At 36.6% G+C, this 19,822-nt stretch overlaps 1 protein-coding gene and 1 long non-coding RNA gene across 2 annotated transcripts; both read left to right on the forward strand.

Annotated features, from left to right (window-relative positions):
* Positions 1–347: 347 nt before the first annotated feature.
* LOC149969018 (uncharacterized) lies at positions 348–14,056 on the forward strand. Its single transcript, XR_016480744.1, has 5 exons — positions 348–550; positions 604–677; positions 13,639–13,668; positions 13,719–13,871; positions 13,928–14,056. It is a non-coding gene; the product is annotated as an uncharacterized LOC149969018 (long non-coding RNA).
* Positions 14,057–14,079: 23 nt separating this feature from the next.
* Positions 14,080–15,472, forward strand: LOC149969019 (uncharacterized). The gene is made up of 5 exons (XM_090169900.1): positions 14,080–14,118; positions 14,929–14,998; positions 15,055–15,084; positions 15,135–15,287; positions 15,344–15,472. Exons 1-5 carry the CDS (start codon positions 14,080–14,082, stop codon positions 15,409–15,411), a joined length of 360 nt encoding a protein of 119 aa, XP_090026026.1. The 3' UTR covers positions 15,412–15,472.
* Positions 15,473–19,822: the final 4,350 nt, after the last annotated feature.

Raw genomic sequence — 19,822 nt, forward strand, 5'->3', positions numbered from 1 at the left:
ATAAATATCAGTCTAATTTGTTTAATATATACCAATATTCATAACACTTTATAATTAATATAATATAACATTTAACCTAACCGATAATTTTAAGCAACTCGCCTCCTAAAAAATTGCCAAAATCTCTCTTTTCCAAGCCCACTAGCGTATTACGTTGCAAGATTGCCATAAAAATATATTTTCGAACAAAAACTTTTTAAAATATATAGCATAAATATCAGGCTAATTTGTTTATTATATATCAATATTAATAACACTTTATAAATTACTAAATTTTTTATATATAATATTTAAGTTAGATGGCGCCACTTTCTTCACCCAGCATCTTCACCCAGCATCTTAAGCAACGCGGTCGAAATAGCCATTCTCCAAAAGAAAGTTAAGCCAGAAGTATTGTTAAGATAATGTTTTAAGTTTTGAACGTTTTAAATAGGATTTCGGGCACTCTAGTTATTGCTAATGGGAACTAAATTGTGCTAAGTATCTAACCGCGTAACTTTTAACATTTTTTTTAGATTTCTAGGAATTATATTGGCCGCATACTTTCCAGGTAAACTTTTAGGCTTATAAATGAACATTTTTTAAAATATTTTAACGTTCTAGGATGTACGCCATTACTAACGGCCATTGGTAAAGCTCAACGAACAGTAACGGACTCATCATTGTCATTTGACAAGGTAAAAAACTATAATTTTGAGCTAGTATTTTGTTTTGGGTCGTATATATAAATATATATATATATTGTATTATTCAATTTAAATAAGGTGTATGATAGAAAGATTTATGGGAGGTCGGGGGGGTTAAACTGGGTACGAGGCCCCGTCAAAAAGTTTCTCCAGCGCCACCAAGTGAGGCGTTTTAGAACGTATGTCGGGGAAACATTAAGTTGTTTTAAGACTAGCTTTACACACATTTTTTGGTGGAATATTATAAAATAATTTGAATGCTATTATAAGTAAATTACCATGTCGAGAGGGATCCCAGCTACTAGTAGATTGTTGATTTTTCATAAGGAACGTAAGACTTTTTATCAGAAACATTAACGAATTGTGAGAAAACATGGAAAAAATCCCGTCCTTTTATATCAGTAAATCCAGGAAAAACTGGAAATCAGAATCAGGTTATCGATAACTAGAGGTGAATAGCCCTATAAATTAGAAAGGAATGTCATAGTATATAACCAGTTGTTAATATCGTATCTAATTAAAGTTTACGTGGTGGTTCAGTCTAGTGGCCATATTATTTTTGCAATGGACGATCTATTTTTAACATTACCGAGTAACGCTTCGAGCGATTTATACCCGGAAAATACAGCGTCTACTTATAAAGTAAATTTAGGACGACCTTTAAATGTACCTTCAAATTTTGAAGTTGGAATTAGCGAAATTATATTACGGCCAACATGGGAAAATATTACAGAAAAAAACCGGTCATTTTTAGCAGTTTCCACGACAACCATTAAAAACGTGCAACCGTTTACATACTTTAAAATATCAGTGAAAGTGGGTAAAATTGAAGCGGAGAAAGACCAGAATGGAAATATCCTTCGATATAGTGTCGTGCGAAAACGTATTGCAGCGCTTAATGAAAGTTTAAAAGAATTCGGGCTTGATAATGAAATTAAAATTGAACTCCACGCAAAACCAAACGGGCTCTGTTGGAATTTGATAACCACCAATAACTACCATATTAGAATTCCCAATGGACCAATTAAAGAGCTTCTCGATTTTGAACCTAACATAAATCCATATCGGAAAGACGGATTTCATATTGGGTCATATTTTTGTACGAAACCTTTTGCTGGTTATATAAAGTCCTTATCGTTAAATAACTTTAATAACATTGAAATTAGAAGTGATAATGTACAAGACGCCGCGTTTAGAGTCGAAACTCGAATTGATTATCAAATACCGACTGGTGCTTACTCGAGTGTCCAAGACATTTTAGACGCAATGATGTTAACCTTGGATGAGGAAATAAGGGATAAATTTAAATTAACCATTAACCATAATGGATCCGTTCACATTGGAGCCGCGGCGGGGTTTGCAATTATATTTCATTCATCTGAGAAAGGTCTCGGTGAAATGTTAGGCTTTACGCGCTTTAGTGAACTCTTGGCCAATACAGACAGTCTCTACGCTGCTGATTTATCAATGGGAGCCACAACACTATATATATATTCAAATTTAATATACCCTCAATATGTAGGCGATACGTTTGCCCCTTTGATGAAAATAATACCGCTAGCTGGAAATGATAAACCGTTTGAAAAATCTATTATTTTTGACAAAATTGATTACTATCCTTTGAGAACTAATAATACAGAAATAGTTGACATTGACATGAAAACGGATTTTGGCGAAACAATAGCCTTTATAAACGGAAAAAGTGTCGTTAGACTTCATTTGAGACGAAATGGCCGACAGTGAAAGTTATTTCAAATATTACCGCGAACAATATGGTTGCGGACCATTTTTTGCCGGACCTGTTTATCAACGGGGAAGAGGCGTGGGCGGAATTTTTAAAAAGCTGATAAAATATATAACACCCATTATCAAACCCGTGACCAATGAGGCTTTTGGAGTAGGCAAGAGATGGTGGCAAGATTTAAAACAAGGACATGACCCTAAAGAAACGTTAAAGAACAATTTAAGAATCGCCGGTAGCAATTTATTACATAAAGCGGCTGATCGATTAACGAGAAATCAGTCTGGCAGCGGCTGCCGTAAACGACGAACGGGCCCCATTAGGAAACGAAAAAAAGTGTCCAAACGGAGAGTTACAAAAAGAACCAAACTTGACTTTTTAGGATAATAATGGCGGTTTACGAGGGAATGCTAAGTCAGCTGGATATTTTTCAACGCCCATTGGTCAATACTAATGTAATTACCACAACGGAAATAAGATATTTACCAACAAACAATTTATCGGACAATGGCCCTCTGGAATTTTTTATTCCCGCGTCGGAAGATTTATATATGGATTTATCAAAAACTATGTTAAAATTGAAACTGAGACTTTTACATAACGATGGATCGAATGTCCCCGCCGTTGAAACAAAAGTGGCACCAACGAATAATCTAATAGGGTCGCTTTTTAGTCAATGCGATTGTTATCTCGGGGATACTTCTACCCAGTCCGCGAACAACTGCTACGCTTACAGTTCGTACATTGAAAAATTAGTCAACTATGGACAAGATGAAAAAAATTCGCAACTCCAAAATAGCCTCTTTTATATGGACTCTACGACCAAGCCTTCGGAAATGTGGTTAGATACGTTCAAGTCAGAGTCCAACGGGGCCCTGAAGCGAAGCTCAAGATCAAAAGAATCGCAATCCTTTGAAATAATGGGGCCTTTGTCTGTTGATGTGTGTAAAATTAATAAGTTTATGTTAAACCAAGTTTCGGTACGATTTCGTTTAGTTAGAAGCCCGCGCCTAACTACCGTCATGTCTATGGAAGCTGGCAAGGATTATAAATTAGTTATAGACCAAGCGTACTTGTACGTGACAAAAGTTAAAGTTAATCCTTCAATCGTATTGGCGCATGCAAAAATGCTAGAATCAGATATTCCAGCTATCTATCCCTTAACGCAAACGATTGTTAAAAATTTTAGCGTAGCGAGAGGCCTAACGAGTATAAACCGCGATAACATCATTTTAGGTAGATTACCGAAACGAGCTATTGTGGTTTTTCTCAAGGAAGATGCGTTTATTGGGTCATTGAATAGTAATAGTTTACAATTTGAACATTTAAACGTGACCGGTTTGTTCCTCTCGGTGGGTCCTGATCGTTATCCTCCCGATGGGTTCCAAATGGACTACGACGAAGGGAATTATTGTTTACCTTATCAGAGTCTATTTTCCGCGATGGGGATCGATGGGGCCGACCTTGGTAATTTCATAAGTTTTAAAAATTTTAAATACGGGTATAACATGTATCTATTCGATCTAACAAGCGACAACAATGCTAGTGGGGATTATATGTCTCTTAGAAAGGACGGTAGTTTACGACTCGATGTGCAATTTAAAAACGCATTAACCCATAATGTGACATGTCTAATGTATTTTGAATTCGATAATGAGATTTTGATAACACACGATCGCAAAGTAATTTATAACGCCGAATAAAACCCATTTAAAGCACTTTACCTTAAGCCGTTTAACAGTTCCTCGCGCGCAATCGTTCAACCATGTCACGCTCTCATTATCTCTCTGATAAACTAGAAATTTTTCTTTCAAATGACATTCCGGCATAGAAAATACGTTTCATTTAATCTTAACGTTTGGGAAAACTTATGGACATTTTCCGATGAAATTGACACATTCTTTGACTTGACAAAACCCCCAACCCGATTTCATAGTTGGCTAACCGATTACGTAAAACTCGAAGGATTTATATGTCAAAGAGGTAAATTTATTGATTTGCGTTCGCACGTCCGCGGAGCTAATGACAAGTATAATGTCTTGTACTCGACTTCAAACGGTTTTGCAATGTGTAAAACAAGCTGGGAGCGGTTAAAAATTATTCGCTTAAGTCTTAATACGGAAATTCAGGAGAGAAAAAACTGTTACCAGTGTATGAAGAAATGTATTAAAGACGAATTAACCGAGATTCTAATGTCGTTAACGGGATCCTGTGAAAATACAGCTTGTCACTTTCAATTGGCTCATGACATTACGTGCCTTCCCGTAGCTTCGCATTGGTCTGAAAGGCTTGAGGGTAATGTGAAAAGAGCTCTTCCTCTGGTCAATTATCAAAAGACTCTAAATAATTTTAACGAAAACTACCCACATTGTTCTTTAAACATACATAATTTATTTCATGCAATGGTTAACGATGTAAATGAAATTATTACAGAATTTTTGTTTTAATAAATGGTATAAATTTAAGAATATGGTTTGTTTAATTTTTATTACAAGTTAAAAGGTCAAAGCGCGCGGCCATGAATAAAACCATAGAGAAAGTCTATTACGATACTGAAAATCCAGGGTGATTAGGCGGTGTCAAGCGATTAGAAAAAAGTTTGCCCTTAATTCCAAAGACCAAAATTAAAAAATGGTTGTTAACGCAAGACCCCTATACGTTGCATAGAGACCGAAAGCTTAAATTTGCTCGTACACCAACATATGTGACGTCACTGAATGAAATTCATCAAATGGATTTAATAGTTTTGGACGAGTTGAAACCGGATTATAATTATATTTTAGTTAACATTGACGTTTTATCGCGCTTTTTATCCGCGTTACCTTTGAAAACAAAGAGCGGGAAAGACGTTCTACAGGCGCTAAAAAAAATTCACAAAGTTAATAAACCCATGAAAATTAATACGGATCAAGGGAAGGAATTTCTTAATAAGACCGTACAGGATTATTTAAAAAAGAACGATATAAAACATTTTGTAAGTTACGGGGACAGAAAATGCGGAATCGTAGAACGCGCCAATAGAACTCTCGAGAACAAAATATATCGTTTAATTGCTAAAACTAAGAAACCAAATTTCATTAAGGATTTACCGAAAATTGTTAGATCGTATAATAACAGTGTACACAGGTCGACCGGGTTCAAACCGTGTGAAGTAACGGTTGATAATGAGCATTTAGTTTGGAAAAATCTTTACGGTAAAAAATCAATTAGGGAAAAAGCCAAATTCAAAGTCGGTGAACGTGTTCGATTAACAAAAGCCCCGAAAGCGTTTACTAAAGGCTACAAGGGATACTGGTCGAAGGAAGTGTTTACTATTAAGAGAGTGATTAATAGACCTCGTCCTGTTTACGTCATACAAGATCAAAATAATCAAGTCATCTTGGGTTCATTCTATCCCGAAGAACTACAAAAGATTCTATCATGAATACTAATCAGCTTGATGAATTTTTGAAATGTGATTATAGAACGCGCCCATTTTATATTGGTACATTTTCCAAAGACGCGATTCCCAAAAAACCGCCGAAACAGAAAACGTATTGTTTTATTATAAATACGGACGATTCGACGGAACCAGGTTCTCATTGGGTCGCTGTGTTTATTGAATCGGGAAAGGGAGAATTTTTCTGTTCGTTTGGAAATTCACCTGTTACGTACAATTTTAACTTGGGTCATTTAGCTAAAAAGTGGGTATATAATAAAAATATTATCCAACCGATTGACTCGGAAACATGCGGTGCTCATTGTTTATTTTATATCGTATGTAAATGTTCGGGGTATCCTTATAGAGAAATATTAGATATGTATAATGATACTCTATATATCAATGACATAATCTCGTTATGGAATATGTGTCTGCATTTAATGAATCACGAAAATAAATATTGTAATCAATAAATTTTTTATTGTATCAATTTTTCCATTTTTTAAGAGGGCTTAATGCTCGGCGTCTGTTTTTAGGTGTCGGATAAGGTTTGCGAACATTTAGTCTCCTCTTCACGTGCTTTTCATTCGTTTGTAAATCTTTATCCGAAAATGGTAGAGACACAGCCTCCGATAAATTCTCCACGCTTTCAGCCGATGGCCTATACGTTGCGTCGCTGTCTCGTGTAGTACCCGTCGCGCCTTCAGACGTATTGAAGAGGTTCCTTATGTTACTGGTACTTTCGGAACGGCGTGGTGTACTACTTGAAAGAGGATCAAACTCGCGACGGAGTGCTTCGTGGACGGCTTCGGGAATATTCGGTGTTGACTCCGCTATCAAATGATCCGGTAGAAACGCCGGGACTGGGGGAGTAGGTCGAAGAGGGGGTCTCGGTTCCGCGTGTAGATAAACGGGAATCGGATCGGGAGAAATCAACGTAGTACTGGGTGAAACGGGGGAACCGCGAGAGACATTTCTCGGAGAATTTGTTGGTGTAGCTACGGGTCGTATCGTCTGCGCCGGTGCGAGAAGAGGGGCCACGGGCCGTATAATCTGCGCCGGTGCGAGAAGAGGAGCTAACGTATTCGATGGAGGAGGCATCTATGGGGGCTCTAAACGAACGGCGGGGACTCCTTGAAATTCTTTAATTTTAAAGTACCTTTGAAGCATAGTTAAATACTCTCGTAACGTATCCTCCTCACTCCCTACTTTAATCGGTTTATTTATGATACTTTTCATTTGATTTTGAATAATGTCTATTAATTTGGCCGTATCGCTAAAATAGCTATCAGCGGGAACTAAAACGAATTTTTTCATCGATTAATAATACGGTTAAGAACCACGGGAATTAATGAACCGAGAATTGCACCCCAGAATCCGCCTCGCTGAGATATTAGAATTTTTCGACGGTTTAAGTCGGTTAAATTTTTACGAGCAAGTTTTCTGATGCACGCTTTATAGCGCTGTAATATTTTTTTCCTATTTGCGCCTACAGGTAGCGCCCCCCGGGTAATATTAAGACAAATATTAGAAATAGAGTTTAATTGTTCGGGACTAGCGTTTTTAATTAAAAATTTGCGCTGACTGGGGGAAGCTTTTTTAATGAGCGTTAAATAAGGTTTATGTTCCCGTATCGCTCGTGGCCAAGTCATCTTACGTAATGAAACAATTTTATAAATACATTCAAATTTATTCAAAAAACACAAAGAATTTATACAATGAAAACATTTTCACATATTTTTTATAGAATATATTTAACAGAATAAATTTTTTTTAAACATTATTTTTAAACCCGTCACCATTACTCTAGAAAAGTTATCATTGGGCCCTCTTCAAATAAGCAATTTGTTCGCACTTTGAAATGTTCTGGTGTTTCTTGATTTAAATCTAAAACAATATTAGAATAGGGTCGAGAAGCAGTTACATTATTGTACACAGTACTTAGAAAATTTGGGTTATTAGGAAATACTTGTCGACTGAGACATTTAATCTGACTAGGATCACGCGGACTCTTAAATAGAACAATGTACGATGAGTTCAAGCTAATATCGCGAGCCGCTCGACCTTGACCAAAAACATTTTGGGTTAAGAATAATATAGTTAAATTTAAGTGGTGACTACCAACACGAAATAATTCCGAAACGTACGCGTTATTTAAGCAACTTTGAGAGAGATCGTCGAGAACGAGCAAGTTATTTATAGAACTATCAAATATTTCTTCCGGTTTCTCATTTAATAAACCCTGATGAAACTCGATATCAGGTATAATTTTTTTAAGCTCATTGAATTTTTCCGACCAAATATTATAACAATAAATGATTCGCTCGGGAGGTTTCTCGAACAGCGTGTGTCGATTTTTTAAAAGCCGAAAAGTCCAAACTGTTTTTCCGCATCGACTCGGTCCACTGATGAGGAACGTGGTCGGCGATTTAAACTTGAGCCGCGTTACTGACATTTTTGTAGCCGAAGGGAATACTGGTACCGTCGCTCTTGAAGATTCGCTTGTTAGACGTAAATCCAACGAGTTTTTCAGCTGGTTTTTGGAATAGCTGCCCCGTTTTTAAACGTTTCACGTTAAATGGGACTTCGACGCTGTATTTCAATTGTTGGTTGCGTGTAGCGAGGTCCTTCAAAGCTTCAAAGTTGACAATTGACTGATTTTTTTAGTCAATGTAATGCCCTTAAGTTTAGTAACAATCTTTCCAGATTCGAATAAAATTGAATAAGCTTTACATCCCAAGGAAACAAAGGCTTTTATATTTTCATTGGGATACTGGTCAGCTAATGTACCTAGGGTAGTCCCTAGCGGAATATTTAAGTCTTTACTCATATAAAGAAAAGCAGAATCAGTATCGACGTAATTTAAATTAGAACCAATTTGAGCCATTAATTTGTATAATTTAATACGGCCGTAACTGGCTACAAACGCGCCTATCGTTGGTGACCCTTTCCGATAAGTTGGAACGTAGTCTTCCCGAAAACGAGTGGTGACTAAGGCTATATCATCGTCTAGTAGTTTAAAATCCGTTAATTCTTTGGTTTTATCGGCCAAAATTTCGACTAATTCCTTATAAGAATTAATAAAAACACTTTGGCCTCGATTTAAATTAATGGAATTTTTGCCCCACAGACTGTTTAGACTAAGTTTGCCAATAGCTTTTAAAGCGGGATTATCGGTTATATCGTCTAAATTTAAATCTAACCCGTCAATTTCATTAAAGTCTCGTAAATAATTAAGTTTTTGTTCTAATGTAATTATGTCTTTTGGATACGACGAATTTTGAACTTTGATTTTGTAAAAAAGCCGAATATAGTCATCGAATCTTTATCGAATGTCTCTCGGTAATGATGTACTTCGTGAATTGTAATAATTTTGTAACCGTACTCTATCGCTAGATAAAACTCGGGGGTCGTCCACACGTCGGTTATGCTACGCTCTCGATCAGTATGGGTACATTCGAAACATTGTTCAGCTGCACATTTGTAGCAGAGAGTATAATAAATTTTACTATTAATTTTAGCTGAGAGAATTGGGAGGTTTAAATTGGTAGGTGGCAGCACCGTAGCTTTAATCAGACCAAAATAAGCGTTAACGGAAAAATTAAAGTTACAAGTTATAATTTCGGGGCTTGATTTGGGATATTTATAGGAACTCATCTGGACCGACGGGTACATGCTATTGAAATCCACGACTTTGATTGGTCGATCGGGAGTGGCTTCGGCGTAAATTACAAAGTTTTCGACCCTCCCCCCACGAATGGCGTCTCTCGCTCCTATCGGTTTGGTAAAGGGTAGGGAATCGCAAAAACTCGCAATTGCTGGGTCTTCTACTAACTGATCATACTCGTGTTCTCATATACTAATAAACTGTGCATTAGGCCTTTCCTTTTTTAAAAAATTTTCGCGGTCGAGGGTTTTGAGATAAATATTTAAATTTGAATCTTTTAACTGTTTATCGTAAGCCTGGTGGTCAGTGTGCAGTGGGCATTTATGGTAATGGCAGCCTTAAAATTCGGCAATTATTTCGGGCGAGGAACAATAACCGTCTAATCAATAGGGATAAATGACATGTTCGCCACCTAGCGATCGCGCCGTTTGAAATTTCACGTTGAGTTTTTTCCCCAAATAAGCTAACCATTTTAGGGCCTTGACACTATGCCGTTTCCTATAACCCGTCCCCGGAACAATCGCGATAGTGTTTGGTTCGACAAATCTACTAAGGAATAAATTTGTTACGGCTCCCGGCAACGTTATGGCGTTTGACCCTAACAAATCAAAATCGACTGTTTTTAAAAATAAATTTCTAAAACTATCGAATCCTTTCTGTAAAAGTTTAACGTCATCGATCGCGTATTCGGTTAAAACTTTATTTAGATCAAAAACGACGTAACGTTGGGAATCGTACCATTGATTAAATTCTACGATTTCCTCGTCCGTAAATTTGTCGATACCAAAATATTCTTTCTCGGGGAGGGCGCCGATATAATCTAAATTGTTTTCCGTAGCGAAAGAATAACAAAAATAACCTTTCTTTTGGACAATCTTAAAAGTTTTCGAGAAATTTCGAAGGGCTGTAGGTAGGAACATGAAACTATCGATAAAGGCTATTTTAAATTGGGCGAGAAACATACCCAGGGCTTTGGAACCGGTATAAATTATCTCGGGTTTAATCTTTCGTTTTAATAGACCGTTAAGAATAAGGAGCGTATCGAAACCACTCCCGAAATGGCTAATTAATATGACGTTTTCAAAGACCGGCCTCGTAACCGTATCTCTTTTCCGACCATTAACTGTCACCTGGCATGCTAATAAATAATCTAGGAAATTTTGAACGCAATCAAAGCCGTGAAATTTTCGGTAATCATAATTGGTCGAAAATGGCGCTTCTTGCATCGCGGAAATGATTAAAATTGGTCTAATTTTAGTGTCAGTCGTTATGGTTTCAAAATCAAAATAACATAGTCGTTTCTCATTTGATTTTATTTCTAATGGGCGGACGTGACACTCGTTTTTGGGATGCTCGATTTTGCAAAAAGCGCATTTGTTGTCGCAATTATGATTGCCTTCATAGTCTTTCCCGCAATTCAAGCACCGTTTTAAAACCTGACAGGTTCCTAGTTCTACGTGTTGGGAGAAACAATTTGGTCCGGCAAAATACCGATTACAGTCATGACAACGGGTAGCCTGTTCTATACTGGGGTGGAACTCTGGGCCGCGACAGCGCTGGCATTTAAGATTGGGTCCGCAGTCGTGACTTTTTTTCTGTTTGATATTATGTAACAGGGTAAGACAAAATTTACAGAAAGATTGCGCCCCAAACATGGCCGAATAAGATCGTACGACGTGGGTGTGGTCTTTAATTTTTAAGAGGAAAATTTGTTTTTCTTTGAAGGGTCCAATAAACACTTTATTGAAATTATCGTCCGCCGAGATTAATATAATTTGGTAGTCGGGTAATATATTTTGGAATCGATTAATGTCTATTATTTCTACGGGGCCTTCGGGAACCCCCGCTAGGGCGTGTAATTTTTTGGCTTCAATCTCTTGTCCGGGTTTTTTCCCGTTTCTAATTGTCTTTAAATCGTTTTGATTAAAACTAGCACCCAGTCCTAAACTTTTTAAATGCTGATAGTCGGCCAAAACGCTTCCCACCGCCAGGGCTCGTAAAACATAAATTGTCCGTATTTCTAATGGGAATAAATGTGTTACCTTGGTTGATATACTGAACTAAACATTCATAACTTCTGCTTCTAACACTGCGAGGAAGTCCTTTCATAGGGGTATCTTGAAGAAATATTAGGTCGAATCGGAGGGGTGAATCTAAATAAATTGTCTTAACGGACTGCGCTACCTTTTCAATCCCCGTTAAAATTCTCTCAGCTGTCAATTCATTGATATTCATTAATTGGAAATTTATCGGATCGTGCAGCTCATCGGAAATTACCACCACCCTGACGCGCGTGTAGCCTAAATTATCGGCCGTAATTCTATCTAATATTGATTGGAAAATACGGGTCAGTTGGTTACTGATATCCGCGTGGTTTAATTGGTCTAAATTTTTAAAATTACACTCGAATAGCATAGATTTACACCTATACTTTCGAGAAGCACTGGCAATGATTTTATCTATCGAGTAAAAATTTTTAGGGTTGAAACGGGTGCTAAGATCGAGGGCCATGGTGTTTTTAAAGTCCTGCGTAAATATTTAATACGGTTTGAATCGTTGTCGCGACGTCGTAAACTTCGCCGGAATTCTGCAAGTTTAATTGTTTTTCGTAGTGACGTCCACGGTTCTTGTAAACTAGAACTTCACCTCGCCGACCCGCTAGAATTTCAACCTTCTCGTTTCTTAGTTGAAAATCACCTTCTTCATAAACTATCTGTTCTAGATACTCTTTTAACTCATACGCCGAATCTAGTTTGACGCAAACGCCGTCTTTCGTCGCGGTTGGCCGATCGCTATTTTTGACGTAACGTCTTACGTCTAAATACAAGTTATTTTTGAAACTTGCAATTTTTATCGCGAAATTTTTATGGCGGGAAAACTCTACGACTATATCCGTCCAGCCGTCGTCTACTGGCTTAGATGGACCGGCTTGAGATGGACCGGCTTGAGATGGACCTGGTTGAGATGGGCCTGGCTTGGATGGGGTGCTTTTGGGTGGCGCATCAACTGGTTTGAATGGCGATTGTTTCGAAGGGCTATCGAGTACCTCGTGGCATGTTAAATCTATGATATCGGGTTGATTCTTCGGGATGTCTACTTCGAAACGAGTTTTCTTAATATTTACTTTATTTCCGAAATCTAATCGACGACGGACCTTATTGACCTGGGAGCAGGGAGGTGTTTCGGATTGGTTCTAAAAATTAAACTAAATTAAATGTTATAAAAAATAGACTGAATTAATAAACTATTACTTTGCGGTCAAAGTCCATCGTGCCAGAATAATTTCCTAACAATAAACGGTCATTTAAAAAAGGTAATTCCCCAAATTTTAAAATTTACTTACAATTTCTTCAAGTCGTATGCAAGTTGTGAAATAAATGCAAATAAAGCGCGTCCCTCTATTTATAGTCGCAAAACCCCCTAGCGGGACGCTTAGGAACTTCTATAACACATGCTAATTTATCTAACGCTTTTTATTAATACATGCGTAAGTTTTCGTAATAAACTAAAATCCCCTAGCGGGACGCTTAGGAACTTCTATAACACATGCTAATTTTCATAACGGTTTTAGGTACTCGTAATTTTTCGTAACGGTTTTTTTATATCAACATGTGGTAAATAAACCCCTAGCGGGATGCTTAGGAAACTCCATTTTCTAATGGTTTTGTAACAATTTTTTTACGTACACTATTAACGCAACGGTTTTTTTATATCAACATGTGGTAAATAAACCCCTAGCGGGATGCTTAGGAAACTCCATTTTCTAATGGTTTTGTAACAATTTTTACGTACTCTATTAACGCAACGGTTTTTTAAAATAAATCAATGTTTTCTCGAGAAAAATTCCATACACGAACCTAACCTCGAGCTATAGTAAATCAAATATTTAGTTTAAGATTGCCGGGTATAAAAGGCGCAATTTTTTCATGTTTTATCACATTTCGTTCCTGAACTACAATGTAAGTTGTAAAACGTCTTAATACGAACCTTTTCAAAAAAATCAAATTTTAGGGCTTCCAACACTACAGCAGATTTTATTAAAGTAGTGAAGGGGAGAGGACGCGGAGGTAATGTACTTTTGATAATATACTGTAACAAGTAATTGATAAATATTAAATTATAGGAGAAAACGCGGACCTAGGACCAGTTCGAAGTAATTATTTTCTATTTTTTATTATACTTTTATAAAATTTCTAACAATAGGACCCGACACGTTGCCACCACCCTCCACGCCTTCGGACCCACCAACACCCGGGAACTCCCCAACGCCCTCGAACTCTCCCACAATTCCCTATCGGGAGATTTTGATCAACCCGTCATTGTCGGCGGAAATGCGAGTACTGGACTTGAGAAAAGGTAATTCGTTAAATATATTTGAATACGTATGAAATTATAATATGAATTTTTTCTAGCGCCGGGGATCAAAATAATCGTGGAAGGGGGTAATATATTCAACATGTTTTATTATATTAGCAACTAATTTATGTAATTTTAGGTGGCGCCCTTAAAATTTTAATTTAAAAATAAACTGTTTATATTTATTTTTGTCTCTTTCTTAATAAACATGTTAGTTGTATCATATAAACCATTTTCATACAGATTGGTTAAAACGTACCATTCCTACTTAACTTGTTAATCGACGCTTACAATTTCCCGCGCTTTTCTAACCGAAACAAATGTTAAATTCGCGCCAAAACTTTAACAACCATATAGCTACCAGGTCATGAACCCTAACGGTTAATTATAAAGATACAAACATGTAATAGACCTATAGAGTACAAACTATACCCGTTTCCCCGCCAAAATCATGTCAAGTGTATATTAATAAACCTAAAGAGTTTAACCACTTGTTGATTTTTATACACGCGACGCTTACACTTTCCCGCCAAAAATTAATATTCAAACATATAATATAACTACTTGTTGATCCTAAACACATGTTACTATCTAACAGGTCAATGACCCCTAACGGTAAAACAATACCACGCTCATTAATATTCACCCTTTTTAAAACACTTGCTTACCTACTCTAGTTGATTGACAGGTCAACTAATTAACACCTGTTAATCTCATTAATTATTCAGGTCACGCGCGCGTGACACGCGCCCGAGGGGGGGCGGAATCGCGATTCCCCGCTTCTTTCCCCCCCGTCACGCAGCTGGGGACGCGGTAGCCACGCCCCCTTTTGGCTAGGAATACGGCACCTAACTACTAACGGTTTTTTTAAATACATCAATGTTTTCTCGAGAAAAATTCCATACACGAACCTAACCTCGAGCTATAGAAATAGTAAATCAAATATTTAGTTTAAGATTGCCGGGTATAAAAGGCGCGATTTTTTCATGTTTTATCACATTTCGTTCCTGAACTACAATGTAAGTTGTAAAACGTCTTAATACGAACCTTTTCAAAGAAATCAAATTTTAGGGCTTCCAACACTACAGCAGATTTTATTAAAGTAGTGAAGGGGAGAGGACGCGGAGGTAATGTACTTTTGATAATATACTGTAACAAGTAATTGATAAATATTAAATTATAGGAGAAAACGCGGACCTAGGACCAGTTCGAAGTAATTATTTTCTATTTTTTATTATACTTTTATAAAATTTCTAACAATAGGACCCGACACGTTGCCACCACCCTCCACGCCTTCGGACCCACCAACACCCGGGAACTCCCCAACGCCCTCGAACTCTCCCACAATTCCCTATCGGGAGATTTTGATCAACCCGTCATTGTCGGCGGAAATGCGAGTACTGGACTTGAGGAAAGGTAATTCGTTAAATATATTTGAATACGTATGAAATTATAATATGAATTTTTTCTAGCGCCGGGGATCAAAATAATCGTGGAAGGGGGTAATATATTCAACATGTTTTATTATATTAGCAACTAATTTATGTAATTTTAGGTGGCGCCCTTAAAATTTTAATTTAAAAATAAACTGTTTATATTTATTTTTGTCTCTTTCTTAATAAACATGTTAGTTGTATCATATAAACCATTTTCATACAGATTGGTTAAAACGTACCATTCCTACTTAACTTGTTAATCGACGCTTACAATTTCCCGCGCTTTTCTAACCGAAACACATGTTAAATTCGCGCCAAAACTTTAACAACCATATAGCTACCAGGTCATGAACCCTAACGGTTAATTATAAAGATACAAACATGTAATAGACCTATAGAATACAAACTATACCCGTTTCCCCGCCAAAATCATGTCAAGTGTATATTAATAAACCTAAAGAGTTTAACCACTTGTTGATTTTTATACACGCGACGCTTACACTTTCCCGCCAAAAATTAATATTCAAACATATAATATAACTACTTGTTGATCCTAAACACATGTTACTATCTAACAGGTCAATGACCCCTAACGGTAAAACAATACCACGCTCATTAATATTCACCCTTTTTAAAACACTTGCTTACCTACTCTAGTTGATTGACAGGTCAACTAATTAACACCTGTTAATCTCATTAATTATTCAGGTCACGCGCGCGTGACACGCGCCCGAGGGGGGGCGGAATCGCGATTCCCCGCTTCTTTCCCCCCCGTCACGCAGCTGGGGACGCGGTAGCCACGCCCCCTTTTGGCTAGGAATACGGCACCTAACTACTAACGGTTTTTTTAAATACATCAATGTTTTCTCGAGAAAAATTCCATACACGAACCTAACCTCGAGCTATAGAAATAGTAAATCAAATATTTAGTTTAAGATTGCCGGGTATAAAAGGCGCGATTTTTTCATGTTTTATCACATTTCGTTCCTGAACTACAATGTAAGTTGTAAAACGTCTTAATACGAACCTTTTCAAAAAAATCAAATTTTAGGGCTTCCAACACTACAGCAGATTTTATTAAAGTAGTGAAGGGGAGAGGACGCGGAAGTAATGTACTTTTGATAATATACTGTAACAAGTAATTGATAAATATTAAATTATAGGAGAAAACGCGGACCTAGGATCAGTTCGAAGTAATTATTTTCTATTTTTTATTATACTTTTATAAAATTTCTAACAATAGGACCCGACACGTTGCCACCACCCTCCACGCCTTCGGACCCACCAACACCCGGGAACTCCACAACGCCCTCGAACTCTCCCACAATTCCCTATCGGGAGATTTTGATCAACCCGTCATTGTCGGCGGAAATGCGAGTACTGGACTTGAGGAAAGGTAATTCGTTAAATATATTTCATACGTATGAAATTATAATATGAATTTTTTCTAGCGCCGGGGATCAAAATAATCGTGGAAGGGGGTAATATATTCAACATGTTTTATTATATTAGCAACTAATTTATGTAATTTTAGGTGGCGCCCTTAAAATTTTAATTTAAAAATAAACTGTTTATATTTATTTTTGTCTCTTTCTTAATAAACATGTTAGTTGTATCATATAAACCATTTTCATACAGATTGGTTAAAACGTACCATTCCTACTTAACTTGTTAATCGACGCTTACAATTTCCCGCGCTTTTCTAACCGAAACATATGTTAAATTCGCGCCAAAACTTTAACAACCATATAGCTACCAGGTCATGAACCCTAACGGTTAATTATAAAGATACAAACATGTAATAGACCTATAGAGTACAAACTATACCCGTTTCCCCGCCAAAATCATGTCAAGTGTATATTAATAAACCTAAAGAGTTTAACCACTTGTTGATTTTTATACACGCGACGCTTACACTTTCCCGCCAAAAATTAATATTCAAACATATAATATAACTACTTGTTGATCCTAAACACATGTTACTATCTAACAGGTCAATGACCCCTAACGGTAATCCACCTAGTTAAACAATACCACGCTCATTAATATTCACCCTTTTTAAAACACTTGCTTACCTACTCTAGTTGATTGACAGGTCAACTAATTAATTATTCAAAACACCTGTTAATCTCATTAATTATTCAGGTCACGCGCGCGTGACACTCGCCCGAGGGGGGGCGGAATCGCGATTCCCCGCTTCATTCCCCCCCGTCACGCAGCTGTGGACGCGTGGGGGAAAGCACGCTGCGCCCCCCACGCGTATCCAGAAAGACGGGGGTAAACTACTTACGTATTCGATAAAGCAATTACAGATTATCGGTGCAAATTTTATGGAGAAAAACCAAAACTAACACCAACTTTAGAAAATAGGAATAACTTTTATTATCCACTACAGAAATTTAAAATTATACTTATCACTTGGTCTTCGCCTGACTAAAATACCTAGGGGTTAAAATTTCAATCAAAGCCCATGACTTATAAAGTATATAGAATTCAACACAGCATCGAAAAGAAGCAAAAGATATGGTCAGCAAGTCGTTTTTCAATCTTATGAACAACGCTTTCTTTGGTAAATTGATATTAAATATTAAAAATAAAAATGCATAAATATGTTTAATTCTTAAAGAAAAAATTATTTGTAGGAAAAACCATGGAAAATCTTCGCAACCACCGAGACATACGACTAGTTCGTAAAAGAAAACAAGTGCAAGTAATAAAATAATTTATTTTGATAAGAATTTTGTGTACTATTTCAAGGTATTTAGATTAAGGATGCTGCTTAATAAGCCAATAAATGTTGGATGTAGTATCCTTGATGTCAGCAAAACCTGCATGTATGAATTTCATTGTAATGGGATAATAAAATGCTATGGATCAAAAGCAAAGCTGGTTTTCACAGACACCGACTCAATATGTTATCTAATTTAGACTGACGATATTTACAACGACATGGCAACGTTTACCCATCTTTATCATTTTTCAGACTATCCTAAAGATCATATACTATTAAGTGAAACTAACAAAAAATATTCGGATACATCAAAGATGAATTGTGTAAAAGACTTGGCCTCTCTTTCGTTTGTCTAAAACCAAAAATGTATTTGCTATAGAGTGAGGATGGAGATAAGCTTACTGCCCAAGGTGTTGATAGACATTTTGTCAAGAAACACAACTCCTACCAAAAATGTTCATTTACGCAACGCATAACGTTAGCGAACACAAACAAAATAGCAGCACAAAATCGAGCTATATACGACAAATACTTCTAAAATTGCGTTAGGCCTTTTTGAAAGTAAGCTATATGTTATAGATGGAATTGGAACACTAGCATTTGGAAATAACCGTTTTGCATTATTCAATAATAAAGATTAAATACCGTCATTACATATTAAGTAATATAAATTATAAATTGAATATCTAGTTAATTTGATTTGTGTTAAAATAATTGCCATGGTGTTAATAAAGAATAATGCTAAAAACTGATTTTTCATTTTAGTTTAAAGCTTATTTACCCCAAAGCCAACAAACGAACTGTCAACCCTAAACTAGGAAAGAAAAAATCAAAAACGCTGCCAACTAAAGCCTAGATACCTCAGAACTAAAACCAAATGCCCTCTAAAGGACTACACACGTTAGAAAACAAAAAAAAACAACCAAAGCCTACATACTTAATAAAAAACCAAATTCCCTCTTATCATAGGTTAGGTTCACTGGAAAATACTATCTTAACATGGCATCCAATTTTCACGCTATCATTGTTAGCATGTTAACCACCAGGAACCTCATTAATCCACTTTTAAGGCGGTTTCCCCTTTTAAAGGACAAAAGTACTTTAAGTTTTTCCTGTTCTTTGTTCAAATCTACAATCTAAAAGATGTCGAGTTTCACTGCTAGGCAGAATGCTTTGAACATTTGCAAGTTCTAGTTTATACACCAATAAATCAGACATCTAATACGTAAATAAAAACGAATTTAACGACGGGCATCAATTTTAGATACAAAATGTGATTACCAGGTACATGCAACATCTCTATACCTTTAGGCACAGAAAAAATTGGCGCCCCTTGGCATTGGTCAGCTAAGGAGGGGTGTATCGGTTTTTAATAATTAAATAAATATATTTTCGTATCCCCAAACCTTTTCGGCGTTATTTTGAGTAAAGGCAAGCCGAGTACATGGACCGTGGAGCTTTATCGGAGCTTTGGCGCCCCTAGAAAAATGGCGCCCTAGGCACGTGCCTACTTTGCCTAATGGTTTATACGCCCCTGAACGTTGGAAAAAAATAATTTTAAAAAGTAATTTCAAATGACGTTCACATTGGGTTTTAGGGTTGGAAAAGTGCATATTCAACCATGTTTACTGAGGTTTAAATTTATTATATTTAAATAAATATTATAATTAAGTAACCTATTTTATTAGTGCTGAACAACAATTTGCACTGTTTCGCTGCCAGCATATGTATTTTTACATGTATTTGAGAGAAATTGTAAGCAGGCAGTTAGCAAATTTTTCAAA

The sequence above is a fragment of the Leiobunum rupestre genome, chromosome 1 (genome assembly GCF_980474605.1).
Source record: "Leiobunum rupestre chromosome 1, qqLeiRupe1.1.hap1, whole genome shotgun sequence".
NCBI lineage: Eukaryota > Metazoa > Arthropoda > Arachnida > Opiliones > Sclerosomatidae > Leiobunum > Leiobunum rupestre.

Coding starts and splice junctions, on each gene's coding strand:
- LOC149969019 (XM_090169900.1), top strand. CDS start 14,080: ATGTTAGTTGTATCATATAAACCATTTTCATACAGATTG. Junction 14,119..14,928: donor AACCATTTTCATACAGATTG/GTTAAAACGTAC, acceptor ACCTTTTCAAAG/AAATCAAATTTTAGGGCTTC. Junction 14,999..15,054: donor GAAGGGGAGAGGACGCGGAG/GTAATGTACTTT, acceptor ATTAAATTATAG/GAGAAAACGCGGACCTAGGA.